Below are 23,715 nucleotides of genomic sequence, written 5' to 3'. Positions count from 1 at the left end.
TCCACTGTTGTCCTTTGAACCTGATCCTTCCTAGTGTTTGTACTCTGAGTGTATGGATTGTGTCTTAGCGCTTGAAGATTTTAGAGAGCAATTTAAAAATTCAAAATTGTATCATATTGCAAAAAATTGCTCATCTGTATTTTTACCATTTTCTTGAACATTTCAAGAATAAAAGTTGCCACAATTATTCGTTATATCTCGTTTTTTAAATAAACTTCTGATTTCTGATAAATTTCTGATAAACTTCTGAACTGACTTCTGATAAAGCATAATAATAATTACTTATTTATTTATTTATTTAAATGTCATTCTTCGTCACTCGTAATAAATAACATTTTATTTATTAAGGGCTATAATAACATTTATTTGACAGATGAAGGAAACAAAGGGTGTAAGTGTCACTTCAGAACGTTCATTTTATCTGAATGTTTAAGTATGTATTGTACGTCGTATTTACTCTTCAAAATAAATATATGGTTATATTGTTAATAAAACGAACACCAGGTATATTTATATAAACATACTTATTATTATATATTATTATTTAGTAATGATTATATCACATAGGTACCAAAGTATGTTACATTTCACTTAAATCGTAATCACGCGATATAAAAATTCGTTCGAAATTTATTTCGTATACAAACTTTGTAAATGGAACATTGAAAAGTTGACTGGCTTTGTTACATTATGTATGTATATATATATCTATTGCCATAAACTTTATTTTCGACTTTTTAAAAATGTTCAGCGAAGTAATGGAGTTCTTTCCGCCAGATCTAGTACACCTACTCTGCACCATTGCTTCCAGGTGCGATATAGCACCAAACATAACCAGAATATGATCAAGGCTATATCTGAAACGGTAGCATATTGCTTAAAAACTTTTAATGAAATAACTACTATCTTCACTAATTTAAAGAACATTTTTAATTATAGCTTATCTCAAATTTCTATTGATTGCTCAACGTTTCTAAAAGAATACATAATAACGAGTGTGGCAAGTTGCAAATGCTTAACGATTAAAGCATAATATAATATATAAGTATACTTTTTAAAAGTTAACAAATACAAGTGGTTATTTGCGATATTGATAATTGAAAGTGATATTGAGCAAGCAATAGAATTTGAACAGAGTGTAATTACTCTCAAGTAATGAACAGTAAGGTATAAATATATAATAAAATGTGATACCATTAGCTTCAAATGGTGGTCGGACTGTGACTAAATTGAAACCCTTGACGGTCATCCTTCTTATTATATTTATTATAATATATTTCAGAGCAGAACCAATCCAATAATCTAATGGCAGGATTACCATAAAGGATGCGATTATGGAACACGTCATGACAAAACCAAATTCAAATATTATAGTCATGATCAAACTTAGACCAAGGGCCAAGGACATGAACAGCGACCAAAATACCCAGTTGTTTTGCAGAACTGTAAACGAGTCTGGAAAAGCATCGAAACATAAACATTATTATATAACTCACCTATTTTTGCAAAAGTAGTTCACGAATCCCATTTCCAAACGCCTATCGTTATCGTTATTATATAGAAACATTTTGAAAGATAAAAAAACAAGACCTTTTCCGTTGTAACCATATCTTCACGCTAATTACATAAACCACGGAGAATGTAATCAAACTATGCCAAAGACGAACACGGTGAACGGAGAGAGGGTGACCAAGTCGATCATCTGTCGACAGGGTAGATCGGGACAGATACTCCGTGCAGTTACGCATGCATAGACCGTGTAATCTAAATAGGTCCCGGAGCTAAATAAATACAAGGGACACAATTAGGTAAATGCGAATCTTTCAAGCTGGTTAGATCGGTTCGTGGGAGTTCGCGCAGGGAGTTGGTCTATGTGTGCGCTTTTCCCTACGTGATGATTTTTATCGTGTAAGTGTCTATGCGTGTGTATGTGATAGTGATGGAGGATGGTTATGGTGAGAAAGGTAGGAGGTAACGCGAATGCCCGCTACTGCTGCATAGGGGGATTCGGCAGACGAAGTTTCCACATGAGCGAACAACATTGATAAAAGCTACAGGGGGACTCTCTGACTGTGCTTCATCCCTTCGCCAAACTCCAACTAACTTCGGGGGCGGTGAGCTTTCCCTTTCTCTCTCTCTCTCCCCATCTCTCTTTCTGTCTCTCACCCCCTTTTCTTTTCGCGTTACTCCTCTCGCCCGCTTTTAAGCCGGCGATTCATTATTTTCCTATAATTTACTACAACTCCTTGTGATCTTTCCTCGAACGGCGTGCACGAATATGGCATTTATTTCCGGATACGTTTACCGGCCTTTCGTTTGGAAATGGATTTCCGGGAGCCTCTTCCGTACCCGGGGACAGAAAGTAAGTGACACACGCGAAGAGGAAGCCCAGCGTCATGTTAAACATTATCCCGCTAAAGATAATTGAGAAGTACGACTGGCACGCCAACCAGAATATCGTGAAACACAGGCCTATTCCCATGGCGATTAAAATATCCCCTGCAACAAACGGGATACGATCGTTATATTATTAGATGAACTTGTTACGTTTGGAAATTGATTATTGTAGAATGCAATTCTCTGTATCGTAGAATCGGATTGTAGACAAAGGAATTTCGTTACGTAAATTTAATAAGAGAGAAACCTTATACTTTCGTCATTTCTGACGACCTGTTATTTTTAGTTTCCCCTGTACTTAATCAACATAAAAATATAGTAGATGTGTAACTAATATTGTTTATAATCCTGATACTTTTTATTGTCATCTTTTGCTGAATTTTTTAAGATCTTTATTACTTTGTGAAGCGATGTATGGACAATTATTAACATGGTAGTTCTGCAAAGTTTTCATCAAACAAAATTAATAATATCATTTACTAATCGTTGGAAAATAGAAAGCAGGAGTTCGAGGGAAAGTCGAATGATATATTATGTTATTGTTAATACATACCTACTGCAGCGTAACCGATCACGGTTCCAGTGAAAAATACCGGCAGTGTCATATCGACTTTAAGTTGATGGTGCCCAAAGCATATTGATAATAATCCAACGAAGAAACAGAAAGCGCAGATGATCTTAGAAAGTAAATTGGCTGAAAGAAAGCATCAAATATAATGATTATTTCTCGCGATACCAATAATAATTTTTATATGTGAAAAGCACAAAAGAAAACATGACAAGTTAAACGCTCTTCTTCGTAAAACTACTATTTGATTAATTACAAAATACACCTTTTTAGGCACCAAGTGACAGTAATATTAAAAGATGGACTTATCATGTTTTATTCATGTGATTTTTGTATGCGTAATAAAACATGTACGTAAAACGTCACAGGAGGCCGGATCGATTGTGGGATGACAGGCGTATGAAAATGATGGCACGTAGGCCGCAGAATAGTTTCCGTAAGTAGCCAGTGCGACGTAAATGGAGCCAACTCCGGTGTACGCGCTGAACATTCGCCTCATCGGAGAGAAGATCACCGGATTCGCTACCTATTGGACAAAATTTTTTTCACATTAGAATTGTAAGCCTCGATTTACATGCATTCATTTGATATCTGAAAATGTTTGAATATATTACGTGAGTGCACGTTTGATTAATTATGTACATGAAATTGTTATCAATAATAATAATTTAATATCATGTTTCATTGTTACTTTTGGCATACAATGCTGGATTAATCAACTAATTAATGATTAATCAAAAGTATACTTTATTTGTAAGTGTAATTACAACAGTATTATAATAAAATTGTATAATTCTGTTTAACGATTTAATAAAACTATTTTGAACCATTAATTGTATTTTGTCCTTTAAATCGACTAACTTTTGCGTACATGGTTTGTGTGGATAGTTAAAGTAATTGTTAAAAATTGAAGTGTTCAGTTAATCAAAACGAATACTTTTTAAGTGAATGTTTTAGAATTGAAGCATTGATTGATTAAAAATCAGACAATTTCATTGATTGAATATTGTTTATCGAAGGAAAAATTATTTTTCTTCCTAATCTAGTATTCAAAATGGCAATTATTCACAATTCGACCAGTGGAATAAACACGTTTTCGAAGTTTTGAAAGTAAATTTCGCTCAAACATATTACAGCAACCGAATGAATTAGTCTGATTGCTAAATTGGCAGCTGGGCATGAATTTTTGCTGTTGCTGTGTCGTTAATCATAAAAAGGTCCAGATTCTTCACGCACATAATTTTTATGCAGCTAACCGACATTATCCTCTTAGAAGACAAGTACATCACTGAACTTTCCTCTATGAATAAATTAAAGAATGAATAAAAAGGAAACATTGAAAAAATAAGAATCAAAAAGAGATTTCTAAAAACTAACTTTCATATGTAGGTCACAAAAATTTAGGCAATAAATAAATCCTTGACACCATTGATAATATCGAATATGCTATATAGAATTAATTTCCAGTCTGATTACAACTTAAACATAATTTATTCCTGATTAAATATTATTTATTCCATCAATACAATATAACCAAACCCTAGAATCAAATCGAACAACTCTTCCATATTTGCAGTCTCAGAAATATATGCAATATAATAAATAAATCACTGAATAGAAGTTGAAAATCTTCCAGTAAGTACCTTTACTCCGTTATTCTTGATATCCGTAACAGTCAGCATGCTTGTGATAGCCACGAAATAACTATTGATACTGAAGTCCTGCTCATTCAGGAATATCTGATACATCTCGACTTTCACAGGGTTTTTTTCGCAAGTGAGCTTTACGCTGTCGTTCCACGGTACCGAGGCGGGTTGGAAGTCGACGATCACCATCGCGTCGAGTATCTGCACTTTCGCGTACGGCGCGATCTCTGTATTGAATTCCAAGTTGCATCCACCCGGTATGGGTGCTGCGGAGAGAACAATGAACTGATGGACAGGATTGATCGTTCTTTGCAATGGGAAATTTATTATCGAACCCGCTTCGTGTCTGTATGCGAAACGGAACAGACGACGATATACAGGCTGGGCCGTTAACTATCATCACTTTAGAGGTCGCGATTGCAGGAAATACGTTCCACCAACTTTAGATCATATTAGAACAGATAGTTGGAGTTGCTGGAAATGGTGTTCAAAATGTTTTAAGTGAAGGAAAAATCGGTGCATCTGGTTTTAACGATTCTAATTACATCTTTTAATTTTTGTGTATGTAAAGTCTATGAAGATAAATATGCTTTATATTCATATATTTAATATATTAATTTTCCTTAGATGCCACTTAATTTTACTAAAGTATTTTATCTTCGATATACGAAGAAACATTATTTCTATTAATACGTACTATGTTATTTGTAGTATCTGGGTCTCGCATATAATTTTCAATTCGTGTGGAGGTGTTAAGGAGGAACAAAGATTACACAGGTGTTCTCACATGTTATAATCCGATCTTTTTTAATAAGGTGAATATCATTTCATCATATTATGCAAGTAAACCTATAGGAATTTCATGAGAGAAATTTCTTTATACATTGGCTACGAGAAAAATATCAGATAATATTATAAAATCAGGTTACATTTTACAGCCCGTATAATATTAAACGCTGGAACACGAAAATATCACAAAGTAGTCAATTATTAATAAAAAGAAAATACCAAATTGGAATCTACTTAATACAACTGTACTACATAGGATATCAAGTACATCAGGATAAAATAACGCGTGGTGTGAGGGCCGCTTTTATCGAATACGTTCTTTTCTTTGTGGCGTGATGCTCTATAGACGAGTACGAGGACTAAGGAGTGTAGAGCCATTGAAAGCCATTTTTAATCTCTTTGTATCGCACCAGTATGGTGCACGTACTGATGATGTGCGAATTGTGACCACTCGTGAAGAAAGTAATGTGTATGATGCTAACAATAAGGGTCATAGGACATCGACAGGTCGGTATTTCGACAAAAGCAGATTTTAAAATATATTTACATGGAATTCGGAAGGGTAAATGGAGTTATAAATATAACATACAAGGATTAACAAATGTTATTATTTGGATATCTTGTAAAATAGGATTAATAATCAGGCATGTAGCGAGAGTATAAAAGAATTTTAAAGCAGAATTGACGTTTCTTTTGAAAAATGTCTTTATTAATAAATATTGAAATTTTTCTTCCTTTAAAATTTGTTGAATTAATTTTTAATATTTTATACAAATATTTTTAGGTAAAGGTGTTTTAATGTTACGACAATAGTAAATTGGCCACCCTGTATATCGTTTTATATTGCTTGAAACGTTGAGTTTGCAGTGTTATACCTGAACCAGTAGTTTATAACATGATCCCTACTATGTATTATCGATTCTCGTTCAGTTTTATGTTATAAATGTATATTAGATTGCCCCAAAAGTTTATTTCGTTTTATAAGGAAATAATTGACGCACAATATTTTTAATTTTATGTAATTTTATTGAATTATATATGACCCATTTTGTTTTACTACTATATCTATTATTTCCTTATAAAACGAAAGAAACCTTTGGAACAACCTAATACTTGAAATTTGATTTGCGTAACAATGAATATTGCGTATGCTAAGCTTAAAAGATTTGTAATATAGGAAACAATAGAACAATAATTCTTACCGACAAGTTTATGCGTTACAAGCGATGGTACTCACCTTTATTGTGGTAAGCAACAACAGCGAGTAGACCATTAACGTCGTGGACATTATCGTTTTTCACGAATAGTTGCGTTACTATGTTCTCGGATAGCCTAGAGAAAAGGCCAATGTTTGATCCAAATACGCTTTTATTTGAAATTTTATTAAGATAATCTTTATCATAAGACAGCGTGACATTATGTTGGTAGGTATGAATTTGAAAGATAATGAAAGAAGCACTGGAGGAAATGTTGTTTATATTAAATGTTGCATTGCTAGTGGCTTTGATAGATACTTGTCTCATGTATGGCACAGAATCATGAAGATTAGTTAAATTCACCTGTAATACACTTCCATCTGTAAAATGTATCATACATTATATTTACATTTCTCTACTAGTTCTTCGTAGCAGTGATTTGTTATGTTACGTTGAAACAATTCTATAGAATCCTATTTCCAAGAGAAACAAATTATAATATTATTCTGATTTAGATTTTATTGCAACATATGATAAATAAAAGCTCATTTCTCTTGCAATAGTTTTGATATTCTTATGTGTTTGACTTATATCAGAAAGGAATTGGGATGACAAACACTTTTGTGTATATCTATTAGTGAAATTAGTACAATTTCATATAAATGCTAAATAAGTTTGTTACTCATTCGATATATATAGGTGTGTGTGTATGTTTGATTATTAAGCAAATGTTTTTTCAAAAACTATGATGATTTTATTATCTCTAAGTACAACTATATTTATCACTTTCTAGATATAAGTATATTTAATTTCTTATCACATTGTACTGATGAAAGATGATAAATATATCTAAAATATTCAGCTACATTTAAAAATAAACATGATGATGTAAAAAGATATCTTCAAGTAAAAATACTTTTATTAAAATCTCACTTTCATTCTTCTTTCTTACTTCAACTCTTTTATCTTACTTTACATTTCATATTATTCATATATTGTTCTATCTTATTGTTCTATTTAAATAATTTTACACAATAAATAGAAAATACAATTAAAAAAACAATCTTTAACAATTTAATCCATACACACAACATACTTTTTAACTAACTTAACTTATTCCATTATAGTTTCGTATCTCCCCCCGACAACAAAAAATTTAATATTTCAGATAAGTATTATTAATAACCCCGTATTTACATCAACATAAAAGGTTATGCTGTATGAAAACAATCTAAAATTCCTTTATCTCTAAATATCATGTCTACCGAAGAACATAAACACGATCGACGAAATTAACTCGTTTCATGTTTGAAATCGTTGTAACAGCGTTTAACGATGAAAGTTTTCAGCCAGCTAAAGAATTACGTACGAAAAAGATCATCAGGACGCGCTATTGTACTTTGAGGTTATGTGTGCTTACCAGTGAGAGATAGTGTATCTGATGATTTTTCCCTAGCTAAGCTGCCAATGGCGAGTAACAGAAAGATTAACAGCTCTCCGACAAAAGTGCGGTTCATGTCGATCAGAGTTACGAGCCGCGTGACACACTTATTCGATTAAATTGCCGCAAAGCCGAGTCGGCGTGAAGCCACGGAAAATCAGTACGGCGCAACAGCTGGTACTTGACAGTCGGCTACATGCCTGAGCACGGTATACTTCGAGTCTCGGCTACCGTCGTTCTGTCTTGCTCTCGAATAGCCAATCATAGTCTGCCCGAGTATTCTCTTCTCTGTCGCGCTACCGTGTGTCGTGGTTATTTCGCGAAGTGACCGCAAGGTGGCGACGCAGTCGGCCCAAGATGGCCACGCTGGATCAATGAAACGCGAGTAATCATAGTAAAAACAGAAATTGACAAGTGTGCAAGTGAACACCAGACTTTGATTACAGTGTAAATGGACCATGGGGAAGGACCAGGAGCTGCTGGAGGCAGCGAGAAGCGGAAATGTCACCGTGGTCGAGAAGATTTTGGGTCAACGAGCGAAGAGGAGTGGTCCACTGGCAAGGTGGGTGTCACCGTACCAGACTTTGCTTTTCCTTGCTTCTTTTCCCGTTTATGCATTCTATAACGTGTTTCATGCGATACCTTTGATTTCGTATACACTGTGTTGCCTCAATTATATGAAAAATTGCCTCGATGTCTGTCAATTCATCGAGAGATTAGTGTTACGTGTCCACGTTCTTTTCGAATTGCAGCTACTGATCATTCGTGCTTCGATGATAAAGTGTTTATACGGTATTGACTGTACTTCCGATTGTTTCCTTTCATCCGATTCTTCGAGCACTTCCGTGTTTGCTCAATTAATCGAGTACAGATAACTGTGTTTTGGGCATAAACGGATGTGGACGAGTCATTACACGTACCGGTACCTGCGTTAAATTACCTACGCTCGATTGATCGCTGCATTTTTCCAATTAATTCCGACAGTTTGCCAGAGAGAAACTCGTGGAGCGTGTCCCGCCGTTTGTACCGTTAATACCGGGAATCTGTTCCGTTCGATAGTTTTCATATTAATTAAGCGAACGAACCTTATTACAACCAACGGTGCTGTATTGTTATTATTATCTTTTTCCCCTTCCTCTTCTTTCATTTTTTTTAACATTGTAATTATCCTCTACACGTCTTTCACCGATAGTGTGATATATTTTTAATAGACGACTAATTTCGTGTTTCGTGGTCCGTAATTGGAATCACTGTGTGTGTTTTATAAAAACTGCAACAGCCGTCGTTCGAACACGAATTCCCGTATCCCCTGAGCTACCTTTTTACCGCGCAACGCTTAATAATCCAGCATTTTCCCTGTAACATATTATACAATCGCCGCGTGGAACTAAACGCGGGCATCATAATTTTACCGAGCGTAATCAGTTTTGCTCTGAATATCTGTAGAGTAGAATAATGCTCCCGTATACGCGTGTTACCCACGATATTGTCCAGTGATTATTCATGATTTCACCGTGACCATGAATCACCCTGCCGACGCGTTCGCTGTGTGTACGACGATACGTGCCAAGATGCGTTACGACATGGACGCACAACCCTGAGTTCACTATCAATTATTAAAATTCGTAGCGAACGTTTTAGCGGCTAGACGCGCAATTCCTTTAACGTTTCATTTAAAGACGGCTTGTTGTTAATTTACGCGGTAACAGTTAATTAGATTAACGAGATAAAACCGACGAGAAAACGAAAGATCGATCTGTGCTTCTGAGTCTGGAAGTACGTAACTACGTTTCCTTCCGACTTATCGGATCCTGCTACTTTCTATTTATGGGAGCAGATAAACAGGCTTATTTGGGTACTCATTTATTTTCAAGGGTCAATGATAACCTCGTCGTGATAGATCGGTGAAGATGGCGCGACTGAGCTCGAATATTTTTGTCCTTATTCTTTGATGCCTAAGGAAATAACCTTTGTGAACTTTGCTCCGTGGTTGCGTTAATTGGATTTAGAGATTAATAGGGGATATACTGAAAAAGCAACATGGAAAACTGCTTTTCTAATATTAGACAGTTATGTTAGATAAATATTTGAAAAAACAATCTGTGCAGTCGATAATAGATTAAATAAAACTAAAAGGAGCTTATATTAGATAAAGAAGTACAGATAAAGGTACATATGGTATATATGTGTTCGCGAAGGAATATGGACGTTTAAAAAACTAATAATTTGAACTTGTAATATTATTTTGAATTATACTTCTGTAAATAGAACAGGTTGTAATATATTATATCAAATATATAATTCTATTTATATAAAATTTCCTAAATTCAAATAAATTTAATTTCTTTTATTATCGGTTTTGAAAAATATATATACGATTTTTCTACAATATAACGTTGGCAAGCATTTCTCTAAGAGACTAATGCGTTCCATGTACGTAATAACTGCTGCACGAGAACAGTGAGTCCCATGTTCATCTCGTTTCAGTGTAAAAAACAGTCGGTCTAATAACTTAGTCATCCTTCCTAGTTAGTCTGTCTCGGCTTAAAAAACCGCCATCTAAATAACCGTGCACGTGCTCGTAACTGCTAACAAACCAGTTCCACGTAACTCGCGAATTAATTCACCCAGGAATGTAATCGACTCGCTCGACAAATCACTGTCAACTTCTCTAATCGCGAGCTCTCCGGACTCAATCGAATTTGGAATCGTAATAGATTCCTTTGCCTGACCTGATACCCGATCGACGGGTCGAAGCAGATCAATGAGTAGGGGGCGCGATTAATCGAAACGGTCGGTCGGCGCGGCGGTCTGTATTGACCCAGTGCCGCGAACTTCTCGACAAAGACGACTTTGTCGATGCTTCTCGCGCACGCTTTCATTAATTAAGTCACGTTGGCTACGGGACGAGAGAAACCACCGTTTGTTTTCGAGAGGTCTCTGCCGCGTGCTCCTGTAGAAGCAGGCGTGCGTGTTTCGAGTGCATTCACGCATTTTAACACCGATTGTCACGGAGTAAAAACCTTCCGGGGCGAAAGAGAAAGAGAAGGGTGACGGTTCAGAGAGGGGATAGAGTGGAAAGGAATAGAAGGGAAGAAGCACTTCTCCCACTCTTTTTCCCTACGAGAGAAGACGCGACGAATCGGGCGAGAAAAGGACAGAATGTCGGGATCAAGCTCAGAGTCCTAAATGTATCACGACGAAAGCGCTTCTTGGCTCCTTTTCTAACAAATTGCCCCTTTTGCTCGTCACCAGTCGCAGTCGTGCAACTTGTCCATAACTACAAAGCTCGCCCACGGCAACTTTCTCCACCAAAGCTCTTTACCCTTTCTCTCCTATAGTTTCTGTTCTCCTGCTTCATTTCGCCTCTCTTGTCTTCTTTTATCTTTTGTTCCCTCTCTGACGCTTCAAGAGATCACAGGAAAGCAATATAAAACGCGCTTGTGCATCCCGCGCGCGTGCTACTCCGCGATACTAGCGACACTCACGGGACAAACGAGAAACATTTTGCGATGCTAATCGTACCACTTATAGTGTACCGGTGCCCGCGAATGTGTTTATCCTTTGTTTGCACGGCGTGTTGGCTTTGGGTCGGGCAATAATTTTAATCACGGCCCCCGGAGGCCACGGGAAGGGCTTCCCTTCGATAGAAACATCGCCTTCGGCGACTTGGTCTCCCGCGGACCAGAACTTTTAACGTCATCGCCCGGCCGCGATAACTTCGCCTCTCTTTGATGTCTCTTGGGCACACCGTTGGCCCGCCTCGGAATCCCTGCCACCGAGAAACTTGCTTTTCAATTTATGACCGCGGATCTGATAAAGCCCCTTCGACGATTTCGAGGTAATAAAGATTTCAACGGTCTTGTTTTCATTTATTTCATCCCCAGGATGAATGTTACGGTATGGAATTTAGGCTGAATTTTTAGCTATGCGTTTATGCTTCAAAAAACTCGTACAATATAAAATATGAAAAATTTACATTCAAACGATATTGTATCTTTGTCATGAGATTAACTTACTGAAATGTAATCTTTGAAAATCATCAATCAATTGAGGTTATTTTATTAAAATATACTGAAACTCTATTTTCCAACTTTCAAGCCTCCGAAAATTCCACTTTAAACTAATATCCATGTTATCTACTCTCTCTTGACTCACCATATAGGTCAATTTCTCAATTTTCTCGTACGTCGAACCTTGTAACTAGGTTATCCACGTCACGACACAAGGGCGGTTAATTCAAATTCGTCTATGATCGTCTAAGATCTTCGTCTCTATTCATATCAGATTCGTTGTTGCCTTTCTAAAATCGTATCAAATTTTCGAATTACTGAGCAGAGAGTACTCGATTCTATTATACTCGACCGATATCGTTGTAATGTTTTGTTCGTTCTCCACTCCTCCGGAAGGAGGAATCGGTGCGTTAAACGATCGACGAGGGGATAATTAGTCGACAGACAAGGCAGTCTCTCACGACGAGGATATCTCCCTTGTATATTCGTTTCTATCATGGATCGATGGACGATCCTCTCTTTAAGAGACAGAGAAAGATATATAGAGAGACAGAGATCCACCGTTTTTCCCTTGAGGGGTGCGAAACTGCATAAAGTGCAAGTAGAAGAGAGTTTCGCCTCCCCGCTCTTTTTCTCTCACCTTTCCGGAGTGACACTTGGAGTGTTTGCGAGGAAGGACCTTTTCGCGACATCAGCACGTATCGTAGCCCCTCTTCCACGTCGGAGGAATTTATCGATTGATGCTCTAACAGCCCTCGCGTGTCTTCACCCTCGCTACATTTTGGCCCCTGTGTCTACTGTTTCTCTCTTTGTCGTCTGGCTTCTCTTCTTATTTCCTCTTCTGTGTCACGTATGTGCTCTTTTTCTTGTTTTCGATTATTCCCTGTTCAACACTGTCTCACATATGTACGGACATTCCCTTTTACATTATTGCACCCTCGTTGTCTTGTCCATTGAATTCTTTTGTAATTCTCATTTCTTTTTCCTTAGTTTGGTGCGATCTATTTTTTTGCTCTCGGTGTTCTTTTTCTTTATTATCGTGTCTCTTTGAAATTTTATTCTATGATACCTCCTTTGTGAAAGAATTTCTTTCTTTCTTTCTTTCTTATTTTATGATTTTTGTCAAGTGTCTTCTTTTCCTTTTTTCATTTCTTCTGTTCGTATATTTATTCTTTTTCTTTTTAGTTCGTACTTTTCGTTCATGTTTCAATCAGCCTCGGTCGATTCCCCTAGACTTCCTCCTCTGTACTCTCTTCTTCCGACTTGAAGGCGCGTTCACAGCCCCATCCGTGGAACCGAAAGAACTTATTACCATAGAAGTCCACTTATCCCTTGATATTACTCGGTCTCTGATTGTCGATTAGCGGGGAAAACGGCATAATTCAATGATATCAACCGCTATTTCGTTTTAGATGTTACTGTTCTTGTTCGTTAATCTTTTATAATCCCAGTTAATACAATCGTAATGATCCTATTATTAGTGCCTATCAATATTTTTTAAAAGTGAATGCTACATTAGAAAAATTATCCTAATATCTTTCGTTTCTGATATCTTAAAATATTATTTACATTTTTTATGATAGAATTTTGCATTTTCAATCGCATAACAATTAATCTGTCCTTGATAATAATAAATAAATGTTGCAAGACAATATGAATTGATTTTGTGGTAGAGATAAATTAAAAAACTATGAAATAAAATTTCTGCTTAAAAATTCAAATGGTATATTTCGTTACTTGAAGAGATTGTTGCTTGAAGAGACGTTACTTGAGATTTATGTTATATGAAACGTGTTTGTTTTATGAAAAAAGATTGTTGAATGATAAAATTATATCTCGACAAAAGTTATTTTAATGTTTGACATGTATTGTATGCTACATTCCTACGCTACAAATTCTGCTCGCTTTGCATCTAAATACAATGGAAGTCTCGAGGGACATTCATAAGGTCGTGGTTTATTGTAAGTCAAGTGCGCATCTCAACGTATATTCAAACTCGACTTTCTTGGAAACAAAGACCGCGCATAGAAAAATATTATTTCACGTTACGTACACTTGCTGCGGAATCATCTTTTCAATTGTAGGACTTATTACTCATTTGTGATATCCCGTATTTCGCATTTTATCATTTCACATTGTGAAAATGAGACGTTAACAAACAGAAAAAAGAAAAGAATGGGGACATTTACCACTACGGATATTGAATAAATTACAAAATGAGTTAAACATTTAAACATTCAACTGAGAGCAAATCTCTGCTACAATACGATATCCTACTGCAATCATGAAACTTTAAATCGTTTATCTTCAATATTCTTCCTAGCACAGGTCATCTAGTTCCAACTGCAGTGACCACTTAAGCTTCGTTAACACTGTGACGATCAATGACGCGACACTAGCGCCGCACGAGTGCTAACTACATATTAGCACACAGTATATACATTTACTTATCCATTTATGCACTTTTTCATTTTCATCTTTAGACTGATCAAATATTCATAGTTACCCATATTTCCTACATACATAAGAATCACTTCGCTAATCATTTTGTTAACTTTTGACGTCAATGTGAATAGAAACTATCGATCATAGCGTTAACGCGATATTAGCGTTTGTTAACCATTGTTCCATGTTAGTAACTCACACACTCAAACTTATCAGCACCCTTTTCCAACCTTTCTATAACAATTATAAATAGCTTAATATATAATTGGTGTGCTAAAGATCTTCAGCTAAAAATAACTATAGCAATCTGTCAGAAAATAATTTGATCCCAAGAAGGTTCACAGTCTAGTCTATAGGATTCCCACGTCCTTCGATCGGCATTTACGATTCTCCGACACGTGTTCCATTTGTCTGGGGTCGTCGGGCAAAAACGTCCACTACAATTATCCCAGGAAACGGGCCATTTTTGTCGTTGATCGTTCGGCGTCTTGATTAAAACCGGCAAGAAATTGCCATTATAGATGCTTGACAGACGGTGCAACGGTGCTTTCATTCGAGGTTCCGCACGCCCCTGCTACCTATCTGTATCTTTCATGTCCCCTCGTTGTCCAATTCGTAATGTTCATAGACGTCGAGGGCACTGGGCGATGTCCTTTTTGCAGACAATCTTCAGGGTTTAATTAAGGAACTTGGGCAAGCGGATAAACTCGATGAATGGGGCAAGCGAGTCGGCGTCGAGGGTGCGACAGACGAGGAAGAACGGAGTTCGTGGCTCGCTGAAGCAACTAGAGAGAGTTCGAGAAAGAGAGAAGGGGCTGGCTAAAAGAAAGGAAGAGTCAAACGTTCCCGGCTGGTCTAACATGAGAGAGACACGGGAAGACGAGCGTGGCCATTCCGACAGTGCTTGCGTATACATTTGTATAGGGTGTTTCTAAAGCTAGATGTTATTTAAGCTTAGAATAGTAAGGGTCTAAGATCTGTTTCTCTAAGCGAATGATCTTTAATAGTTTGCGCTTAAATTTAATTTCATTTTTCGTAGTTATTATATTTTGAAAGGTATACACGGTATGTAAGAAAATATGTAAGCACCGTGTCCAATAACGAGCAAATTTCTAAGCAAAAGCTTCGCAAAGCGTTAGGTAATTATAATTTATTCGAAGCAACCTACGTTCTACAATCTATTCGATTGCCTAATGCACATTATTCTTTACTGTGAAAGAAGAGATCCAACAACAAACTGTTTGTAGCAATCAATATTTGAGTATCTTAGAATCTAAACTGATCAATATGACTTCTGTATGGCTCATTTAATTGTTTATTTAAATTTTTATTGAAATTTCATAAAAATGGCAACAGTCAATTCCATACATTATAAGTCACTCGTCCTCGCGTCTCTTTGATTTCAAGAAACCTCATTAAGAACAAATATTATTTCTTTTATCATTCTTATCCATATCTTATCTTTATGCTGGCCGCTACAACTGAAACGTCCTCTACTATGTACACGCACGCTGATGCATACATATGAGTACAAGCTACGGCTGAGTTGGTATTCCGGCGTGCATATACACGCGTTCGTCGGGGTTACGTCGTTTCTCCGTGTGTACTCGGCTTGAAGAGAGCCGGCTACCACCCCCGTCCCGTTGTTAGGGCGCGGAAAATAAATACGCGCGGCTCTGTCCGCAGAAGAGAGCGAGAAAGGCGCAAGCGAGAGGACTTAGTCGTCGGCGGTGGCGGAGGCGGACACGGGAACAGAGAGGAGGGGCGAGGGAGGGGTGAGAAACGGACGGAATGAAAAAGGGGGTGGCAAGAAAGAAAGAGGGAAATTCAACACGTGCCGTCCTCCTCTCTGCGTTAGCTCTTTCCTATTCTTCTGGTTCGGCCAAAAGCTCCTCGAACTTCCAAGCGTTGCGAGGCGCACTCGCGTAACCCTTGAGTGTTCGTTTCTTTTTCTTGCCGCCCCACCGGAATCCTGGTGGCCGCCCCCGCCACTTGACTCTCTCGGTTTTGCTTGCGAGTCGTCAGAACAAACGAGTCCCGACTCTGACTCTGTCGAGGGCGAGTTTGCGTTGGGCAAAATCGACAGTTTCTCTCGTTTTTGATCTTTAGTTACAATGGATTAGAGGCCTCTCGTCGAGTGGCGGGTAAGCTGCCTGCCCTTGCCGAGTGGCGAATGCCTTGAACGATCCTCCTATGAACATAAGCGTCGCGTGCCGATGATTTAAAGTGCCGCTATCCCGAAAGCTTAATGACGTCTCGCTGCTTAATGACGACCACGACGACGACAGCGGCGGCCAGGAGGCTGCCTTTGATCTGCCCCGCGCGCCTCCGCAGAGAAAAGGCCTTCGGCCCGCGGTAATTGTTTTGGGTAAACTGAATGCGATGCTTTGATCCAGCCTCGGCGACGTAAACGTCGATTCAGAACGCGCGTTCCTGTTAATGAGGCAAATCCAACTGGAAGTTTTCCTGCGATGCCTTGTCGTGGGGAATCGGAATGAAATTGTTCGAAGGCGAAGAAAACGATGACAATAATGACCGGTTCTTTTGTTTTTGTCGCTGCTCTGTCTTGTTCAGGTTGAATATCGTTTAATCATGAACTGGTATCGCTGGATCATGGGTAACGACAGCAGACTGTATTGGATTTCGATCACGTTACGTTCAATTTAATTTACATGCTTATTCCTGATTTGAATTCTATATCTGATATAAATATCATTAATGATTTGTGCAAAATGTAGAATATATTAATGTGAATATACACAAATATTGATAGCTGTTGTTAATAACTGATACAACTAGTTGGCGATTGTATCCCTATTTTTGATCTTTATCTTTTTTAATTGTATTTTATAACCATGTTGAACTATATATATGTGAATTTAGGGTCAGGAATAGATTAAATGATATAGGCAGATTAAGCACACATTAAAATGTTATTCATCAGCTCCAGTTTGCTCCATTTTTTGCGTATTAAGGAATTCATATATTAGGGTTACTTCTTGAGAATCTTTATTCCGGTTAGAGGTTATTTCCTTAAGACAGTATTTTTGTTTGTTTCTACTACAGTAATTGAAAGATCTCTTATCTTTTGCGCCTTGTCATAGATTTGAATCACCGCATTAAAAATGAAAAGAAGCTTTTTATCATTATGTAATCCCAGATAGAAGTGTAAGATAAGAAATAGGGTATACATACCTATCTATTCAGAATCGTTACTTCTCTTCTATCTCAAATAAACATAAATTGTATATTTATTAAACTTATTCGTATTTCAATTTTATCTACATTCAATACGTTTTTTTATCCATCTATAATATTCAAAATATACGAAATTGAAATTAATAGGTACATTTTTCAAGTACTTTTGCACCACTGATTTTAATATTTTTTTGGATATATGTAACTGTTTGCACCGCCTAGAGTAAAATCGTCACCGGTGACGGCTGTTTTCGCGCATTTATTCGTGCAATTTTTATCGTGTTGTAAGCACGCCTGTTGACATTCTATCGCTTCGATAAACATCGCTGAGCTTACTGAATATTTGCGAAGGACAATTTCCAACAAACCCTCGATATCGGTCTACATCGCTCGCTAAGAACCGTTATTAGCCATTGTTTATTGTTACAACACTCGGCAATTGTATCTTTGCAAATCAGATAATCAGTTCATCGAAAGTTTAACAGAATCGCTTAACCTCCGTTCGGCAGAGACCGAGTCATTATCGCCACGAGCATCAACTATTTCATTTTATAACGACAAAGCGAATAACTGACAGAAAACTTTTCAACTGTATGGAATATATGAAATTTAAAAATATATAAAACGCATAATACATTCGTAAAAGATTTTTGCAAGCGTTCGAATATTTTCGTACGAGCTACTGTAAATGTAATTGACCTAGAATTAACCGAGTCTTTGTCATCTGTGTTTTAATTCGTTTGTCCAATCTATAAGGTCGTTGAAATATTTGGAATATAAACTAGAAGTTGAAAAATCGTCGGAAGTTGTGGTCATTATTGAATGGATATTACGTAACGTGATTCTGAATTTTATTCGCGTTTTATTTGTACGGCAAAAACGTCATTTAATATCGATAGTGACGTAGAGAGGTTCTAATATCGATACAAGAGTTATGTGTGTGACAGTTCGAAGGACGAGGGTAAACATACATATTTTTACGAGTCTATCTTCATATCGGAATTGCACGAGAACTGAGCAAATACGGTTGCTCGCGTTTATGATGTGTATTAATCGAGCTAGATAAATATTGCGTTCCCTTACGTTGTCTTTCCGTAGCGCCGATTCTCTCGAAATCCCACAAATAGTGTATTTTTCAACGTTTGCTGAAATCCACCGATTTGATTTTATTTATATATTTTTTTTCAAAATAATGCTGCGAGGTTGTTTAGCTAATGGGTAAATATTTTTTAGAGTTATCTACCTGATTATTAACCGCGTAAAAAATATAGAATTACCAGTACTATTAACAGATTTTATATGTATCTGTCAAATCTCAACCGTGATCCTCGTAGCGTTAATTAATACCTCAGATACTTATTAGAAATTTAATATCAAGATTTCCTAATACTCAATGAAAAATAATTTCATACATGTAAAATTTATAGTACCGTAATACATTACTTACAAAAAGTAGCAAATACATATGCTCAAACTACAAATGCTCTAACATCATTCGTAATTAGAAACATACGTATAACAACTTCCAAGCTGTCACTGACAACTATCACTGTCTCGCGAATCCTTCCGGACACGAAAAAAAGTCAGAGATCAAACGACAATGAACAATTCTTCCCTTTCTTATCCCGATCGCCGTTTTGCGGCTGGTCTCGTCACAACCGTTCATCCAATCCGGTCAATTCGATCGGCTTTGATCGTGCGGCTCTCAACGCTTCGAAGGGGGCGCGGTGACTGAATGACCAAGCCTGCAGCGGCGCTAATCAAATCCACTTAAGAGAAGAGAACACGGGATAACGAGAAACTGCTCGACTATCATCTTTTCGCGATCGTACCATGCTAACAACAAAGAAGCAGCGATCCAGAAAAGTGAACGCAGGGAAGAAAAGTGCGAAAAAGAAGGTGTCGCACTGGTCCCAAGGGGATCCAAAGACGCGTTTACATTGTGTTTGCGCCAGGGCAAAACGTGGCGGACGTTTATCTCACCACGAACGCAACAAAGGCCAGTAATGAGAACATGTGTTGGATGCAGGAAGCTTCATTAGCGAACCTGTTCCTGTCCGCGAGGCCCATTGTGCAACCTAACTCTGTCTGCGCTCTGCGATACGGTGACTCGTTGGCGCGGAGTGCTCGATTCTTTGCCTCTGCGAGCTCGTATCGCCGCCGGGTATTAGTTACCGGCAGTAAACATGAATTCCTAATTGCGGAAATGGGTCCCGGCCGCTGCTCGATGATCGTTACCCTGGCGCTTGCCACCGTACCCTGACAATCGGGGTTGCTTCGAACAGTCGCATCAAATAACGTAATATCGAGACTTGTTTTCGGATAACGTCCCCCGAGAGGCTCGTATAGTGTTGTTAGGTTAAATTTTGGTTGGGATTCTGGGATAAAAGAGTTTCTAAGGCTAGAGCTTGGATGTCAGCCTGGTTTCTACGTCAGCCTGCTGGGACTTAGAGATTTCACTGAGACTTTGGTATTTGCAATGTGATATCTTATGAGAGGATTTGTGAGGTAGAATTAGAATAATGTGGTAGCACGCGAGCTGCTTCTCAGTGAACTATCGACGACGAGTTTTAAGGAATAGAATTTTACAGTATAATGATAAAGTATGGTGTTTATGTTGTTATTGTGACAATCTTTTGTGATAATAGGTGTCCGAAAAGTTTTGTGGTACTTAAGTTAGCTTCAACAAGAAGTCTAGTACGTGGTGCGTGGTTGATGGATTTTGAGGCACATTTATTTTTTAGATCAAAATTTTATATGAGGAGACATTTACTTTTCGATGAAATCTAGAAATAATCTTTAGTTTTAGTATTGATATATGAGTAATAGGAATCAAATATGAACACAGTCTTCGAATGACGATAATTTGCATGACTGTGATCTTTTAATAATGAATCATTACGTATCTGTCACAACTTCCTGTGAGTCGATAAGAACGTATTATTAATAACGTTGATAATAACATCAAATTATTCAACGTCAAAGTTTTTCTAATTTATATATGTCAAGTCGAAATCATCATAAACTGTTACGTTGTGTAAAGCAAAGAAATTACTATGTTTCATAACAAAACTGTTTCATTTATTTACAGTTTACGACGGGGTCCGGGGGCTAACGTGCAAGACGCCAGTGGATATTCTGCTCTTCACCATGCAGCTTTGAACGGACACAAGTATGTTCCAATAATGTTTCAATAAAATTTGATTTGGCAAAATTAAAATTAAAATTAATTTCATGAAAATTCCATCGACATACAATATCGACTAAAAATTTGAAGTAACTTCTCCAATTATGTCTACATTGAATCATCTACTAATTTCATTATCAATTCAAAAGTAATTTTACAAAATATTAATACATAATATCTTTTGCTTAATAACAGTTTTTACCAAAAAAATGTTCCAAAATATCAGAATTGTAAGATAACACTTAAAACATTTTTTGATTTTCTGGAACTTATTTTACATGATTCCAAACTTTTGACTGATAATATACGGGTATAATTTACACATACGTGTATATGTTGTGTTAGCTCGTGTTTCTAATAAATATTCCTTTCGATCGGCAATTAATCGATGTCACATACATTCTAACGATAATTCGGGGAAACGCTTTCATCTTTAGGGAGGTGGTAAAGTTATTGCTCCAATATGAGGCTTCCACTAACGTCGTCGACGCTAAAGGCTCTTCGCCGCTTCATTTGGCAGCTTGGGCGGGCGACGCTGAAATCGTGCGGTTAATTCTTACCCAAGGACCCTCGGTACCTAAAGTAAATCTTACGGTCAGTAAATTTATTCTTCTGCTATTTCTTTTAATTTTTTTTATCTAATTTCATTTGGCAATCATGCTACGATATCTTATTTCGTATGAATTATAATATGTGATGTAGATAAATTATTGGTTTACGCTATATCGATCACGGAAGAGGATGGAATTTCATGTCTCTTTTATTGAAGTATTCGACTGCGGAATTTATGTAGTTTCTTTTAGAAATTAATTTTCGTTCGTTGTTCAGTGAATAGCGCAGAAATTCTGTGCGTTCCCGAGACATTTTGAATTCCTTGAATAAGCCTTTGACGTTAGTTCTGCGAAACGAAATTTTCTTTTATTTGAATATAGTGAAAAATTTTGTAGCAAAAATCACTTGTTCGTGTGTTTTATAAAGTAATTTTGATTAACCATTTCTTCGCAACATAACGAAATTATAGTTTGAATTTACATACATCATGCTTTAAATTCACCCGCATAGTCTCAGTTACTTGTTTACTTCACTGTATCTGAGAATTGCAGAAAATTTATTTCCCCATTTTACCAGAAATATAATTTCTTTCTCATTACACTGATATTTTACTACTGTTTCGCTATTTATTTCAAAAAATGCTTCTTAAACGTATCAAACAGATTCTTGTACTTTCCTAAATAATAAATTTCCAATAGCGTATTAATTCCATTCATACCGATCACGAAATCGTACGCAATCTAATATCTGTGTTAAGCTTCGTTTTTGTCCGATAAAAATCTGATCGCTCGTTCCAATACAAATAGATCTACCTTTCCTTCTGTTCGTCAGTAATTTTACGTAACCGTGCTATTTTGAGTTGGAACGCTCTAATGCCAGCAATCGAAACAAAGTGTATCCGTTAACTCGAAATACCGGCTTTGTATGATCGCAGACGAAGGACAACGAGACGGCGTTGCACTGTGCGGCACAGTATGGGCACACGGAAGTGGTGGCACAGCTGTTGCAATACGGATGCGACCCCAGCATCCGCAACAGCCGGGGAGAATCCGCGCTGGATCTCGCCGCGCAATATGGCAGGTAAATTGCACGTACGATTTTTTCCTCCTTTTTTCCCCCTTCTCTTCTTTTATTTGCACATATTTTTGTTCCCTTTATTTGTATTTCCATGTATTCTTTCTACTTATTTTGTACTTTTGTCTATGTTAGAAGTTGCTTTATAATTTTGACTCTATCAAATGGTAGTTCGCTTCAAAATCGAGCAGTTTTGGAACTGGTTTTCAGAAACTGCTCGCATATTATCGATCGTCCTAAATGAATAATCGATGACGCTGCTAATTGGCTTTGTGCTTCTTCTGTAAAATTAATTATCTTTTATAGATTGGAAACCGTGCAATTGCTCGTTAGTACGTATCCAGAGCTGATCGTGCCCCTTCGGAATTCTTCCTCATCGGTGATTTTTCCTCACACACCGCTGCATCTAGCCTCGCGAAATGGTCATAGGTGAGTCTCTGTGAACATGTATTTTTTTATGTTTCTCATAGCTATGATATTTGCTGAAATTACATAATTTTCATAAATAAATACCAATTCAACTTCTTTATAATGATTCCCTAATGGTTTTAAGCAGTATAATAATAATATTAAATATTAATATAGTTAATAATATTTTAAAACATAAATAACGTATATGGAATAGAATAATAGAAAGGAAAGAATATGTACGTAGAATACATATGCGTATAAAAAATATATATAATATATAGAAAAGTATAAATTATTAAAAAAGGAAGAAAAATTCAATATAGGTATTTGTTCCCATTAAAAACTTCACAGTATATCTCATCATCGGAATTCTTGCGTTTATTTTATAAAAACGCCAGCTAAAATTCTATTTGATATTGCCAGTCTCAAGTTGAGCTGCGAATGGTAACTCATCCAATAACTAAACAGAATCGTTCAAAAGTAACACGCTCTCTTTATTTAATCAAGCTGAGTCGATGATCGTCGCACGACGTTTGATCAACATGCGAGGGTAGCAAGCGTGAGTGCAAGCGTTTACAGCCGCTGTCCATGAAATCTATTTTATATTGCATTGCAGATCAGGATCGTTACTAGATTATTCATGATTCGTGGAACCCTGCCGGACCTCATACACATGTACAGTTTCTGAACGCGTACACGCATCGCACGATTAATTTGCGCCTGATGTATGACACTCAAAGAAGGAACTCTCAATTGTAATTGTTCGTACACGTTTCTACTTTAGACAATACTATATGA

At 37.0% G+C, this 23,715-nt stretch overlaps 2 protein-coding genes and 1 long non-coding RNA gene across 5 annotated transcripts in view; 2 read left to right on the top strand and 1 right to left on the bottom strand.

Annotated features, from left to right (window-relative positions):
• Positions 1-505: 505 nt before the first annotated feature.
• On the bottom strand, positions 506-19,435 carry LOC100649294 (transmembrane 7 superfamily member 3). Of its 2 annotated transcripts, none has more exons than XM_048406612.1 (8): positions 19,141-19,435; positions 6,638-6,976; positions 4,609-4,877; positions 3,320-3,491; positions 2,951-3,091; positions 2,350-2,499; positions 1,195-1,455; positions 506-857 (listed from the first exon to the last, which is right to left on the bottom strand). In XM_048406612.1, the coding sequence occupies exons 2-8, from the start codon at positions 6,921-6,923 to the stop codon at positions 748-750; spliced, it is 1,389 nt and encodes a 462-aa protein (XP_048262569.1). In that variant the 5' UTR covers positions 6,924-6,976; positions 19,141-19,435; the 3' UTR covers positions 506-747. The 2 variants fall into 2 exon arrangements, with proteins under 2 accessions (XP_048262569.1, XP_003396038.1); XM_003395990.4 differs by lacking the exon at positions 19,141-19,435 and adding an exon at positions 8,017-8,219.
• Positions 4,903-6,089, top strand: LOC125385279. The gene is made up of 3 exons (XR_007224354.1): positions 4,903-5,172; positions 5,323-5,426; positions 5,550-6,089. It is a non-coding gene; the product is annotated as an uncharacterized LOC125385279 (long non-coding RNA).
• The window catches only part of LOC100649175 (ankyrin repeat and SAM domain-containing protein 1A), an 83,327-nt gene continuing 68,101 nt past the window's right edge, over positions 8,490-23,715 (top strand). For both annotated transcript variants that reach the window (XM_012309477.3, XM_012309476.3), the window contains exons 1-5: positions 8,490-8,599; positions 20,785-20,865; positions 21,318-21,474; positions 22,367-22,512; positions 22,813-22,935. In XM_012309477.3, coding sequence (XP_012164867.1) covers positions 8,496-8,599; positions 20,785-20,865; positions 21,318-21,474; positions 22,367-22,512; positions 22,813-22,935 — 611 coding nt within the window. In that variant the 5' untranslated portion in view covers positions 8,490-8,495. The remainder of the gene's footprint in view (positions 8,600-20,784; positions 20,866-21,317; positions 21,475-22,366; positions 22,513-22,812; positions 22,936-23,715) is intronic.

The sequence above is a fragment of the Bombus terrestris genome, chromosome 6 (assembly GCF_910591885.1).
Source record: "Bombus terrestris chromosome 6, iyBomTerr1.2, whole genome shotgun sequence".
Lineage (NCBI taxonomy): Eukaryota > Metazoa > Arthropoda > Insecta > Hymenoptera > Apidae > Bombus > Bombus terrestris.
The sequence above is the reverse complement of the archived record's forward strand: the minus strand, read 5'-3'. Positions and strand labels throughout refer to the sequence as shown.